General features: G+C 62.5%; 1 protein-coding gene across 1 annotated transcript in view; it reads right to left on the bottom strand.

Annotated features, from left to right (window-relative positions):
- The window catches only part of LOC112101946 (choline/ethanolamine kinase-like), a gene marked incomplete at its 5' end in the record, with an annotated part of 4,614 nt that extends 2,558 nt beyond the window's left edge, over positions 1–2,056 (bottom strand). The window contains 4 exons of the mRNA XM_026662040.1: positions 574–682; positions 1,037–1,124; positions 1,430–1,488; positions 1,896–2,056. Coding sequence (XP_026517825.1) covers positions 574–682; positions 1,037–1,124; positions 1,430–1,488; positions 1,896–2,056 — 417 coding nt within the window. The remainder of the gene's footprint in view (positions 1–573; positions 683–1,036; positions 1,125–1,429; positions 1,489–1,895) is intronic.
- Positions 2,057–2,087: the final 31 nt, after the last annotated feature.

Genomic DNA, 2,087 nt, shown 5'->3' with positions numbered 1-2,087 from the left:
ACCCACCAACCCACCAGGTTCATTCCCAGGCTCCTTCCCTCTCCCTCGGTTCCTCCGTTACCCCGACTCCCCCCAGCCTTTGCACTGCTTCCGAGGGGGGCGGGAATCCGGTTCTGTATTAGAGTAGAAATGAATTACTCAAAGGTCTGTATTAACAGGCCTAGCGAGGATCTATTTGTTAAGAAATGTTTCCTGAAGCTTTGCGTTGTCTGTACTGTTACAGACACACTTGCTGACTGGTATTTTGAAATTAATTACCAAAATAACTGAAACTGGCGTGATTATACTATGTTACTCTGACAAATAATATGCAGAATTTTGCAAAATTTTAAAATATTCTGCACAGAATCTAAGTTTTTGGTGCAGAATTCCCCCAGGAGGAGTGGGGGAGCTCCCCGGGGCAGGGGGCTCAGAACGGGGCCCAACACCCAACAACAATCCCAACAGCAACAGCCCCACCAACCAGAGCGCAAGCACCTCACCCCACAGGGCATCACCCTGGCAAGGATCGGACTCACTGCCTGCCTGCCCTTCGTCCTCCCTGGGGCTCCCCCAGCTGGGCGGCTCGGTTACCTGCTGCTGGCGCGTGGGGTAGTTCTCCAAGGAGGCCTTGTAGAAGGGCCACGTGTCATGGGTGTAGTCGTACACCCACTCGCAGAAGTGATTGCCGATGTCAAAGCCCCTGCAGGGAGAGGGGGGTTAGGAGCGTCCATGATCGCAGGGTTCCAGCCTCCTCGTGGCCCCGACCCCACCCCACCAGGCAGCCGCAGCAGAGCTGCCCCAATAGCCCCGTATGGGTCCCACAGCCAAGGGAGAGTACCAGGCCGGACAGCCGTCCCCAGAGCCGTCCCGACAGCCCCGTGTAGGCAGCACGGCCCAGGGGGAGCACCAGGCCGGACAGCCGTCCCCAGAGCCATCCCGACAGCCCCGTGTAGGCAGCACGGCCCAGGGGGAGCACCGGGCTGGGCAGTGGAGGTCCTCTACACGCCAGCTTATGGCTCGGCACCACACCCACCCTGCCCCTCCCATCACCCACCTGTAGTTGTAGCTGCTGTATTCAAAGTCAATCAGCATCAGCTTGTCAGTGGGGTGCGACTCCCGCCCAGCCAGCAGCAGGATGTTCCCTGGGAAGGGGAAGGACAGGTGAGAGCGGCTGCCTTGGGGAGCTGGAGCTGGGGGAGCCCCTCAGGTCCCATGTAGCCTGCCCTGGGGCCGAAGCAGGACTGGCCCCGGGTCAGCCCCCAGGCAGGGCTTAGACTGCTCCCTGGGGCAAGCTGCACTTAGGCCAGCGAGGTTCCCCCTAACCCGACCCCAGAGGGGAGCCACGCTGCAGTGGTGGCTCAGGCACCAGCGGGCCCAAGGCTGGGCTATTCCAGCTGGCAATGCCGACCGCCAACAGGCGACGGGGGCGTCTCACCCCATCACTCACCTTCCTGCACGTCATTGTGGCAGAAGACCACAGGGGACGGCGTGGACTCCAGCAGCTCCCTGGAATTGAGGGGAGAGAGACGTCAGCAGACAGCCCACTTCATCCCTCCCACTCCCTTGGCTCTCCAGCAGGGGGCGCTGCGAGAGGGAACCCCAAGGAGACGCTGACGCTCTGACGCTGCTAGTTTCTGCCACCTGCTGTGCGTCAGCGGTGCCGAGCAGAGACCCGCCCGCCACGGCCACAGGGAGGGGAGCCGGAGCCCGCCGCGGCCACAGGGAGGGGAGCCGGAGCGGGATGGGAGACGGGGGGTAGGCCCATGGGCCTGTTGCGGTGCAGAGCTAGTGGGAACCAGCAGCGAGAGGCACCCCTGAAGGGGTAGGGGGGCACCTTTCCGGCCAGCCCCAACAGCAGTTTGCCCTCCCCCACCCCCATGTGGCTATGACAGCCCCTCGGGCCCTGGGCTCACCTGAGGCTCCCCATTTCCTTCTGCAGGTTATAGGCTTTGAGCTGGTTGAACTTCTTCCGCTGGGCTTCCTGGGGGAAGGTGAGCTCGGCAATCTGCTTCAGGTACCTGGAGCGCAGGGTCCTGTCACCTCCGCAGGGCAAGGCCCCCCCAGCCCTCGTCCCCTGGGAGCAAGGGAGACCCCCCCACCCCCTT

Source organism: Terrapene carolina, unplaced genomic scaffold (genome assembly GCF_002925995.2).
Source record: "Terrapene carolina triunguis isolate 2854851 unplaced genomic scaffold, T_m_triunguis-2.0 Scaffold21653, whole genome shotgun sequence".
In the NCBI taxonomy this organism is placed as follows: domain Eukaryota; kingdom Metazoa; phylum Chordata; order Testudines; family Emydidae; genus Terrapene; species Terrapene triunguis.
Note: the sequence above shows the minus strand (reverse complement) of the source record. Positions and strands in the feature narration are given on the sequence as shown.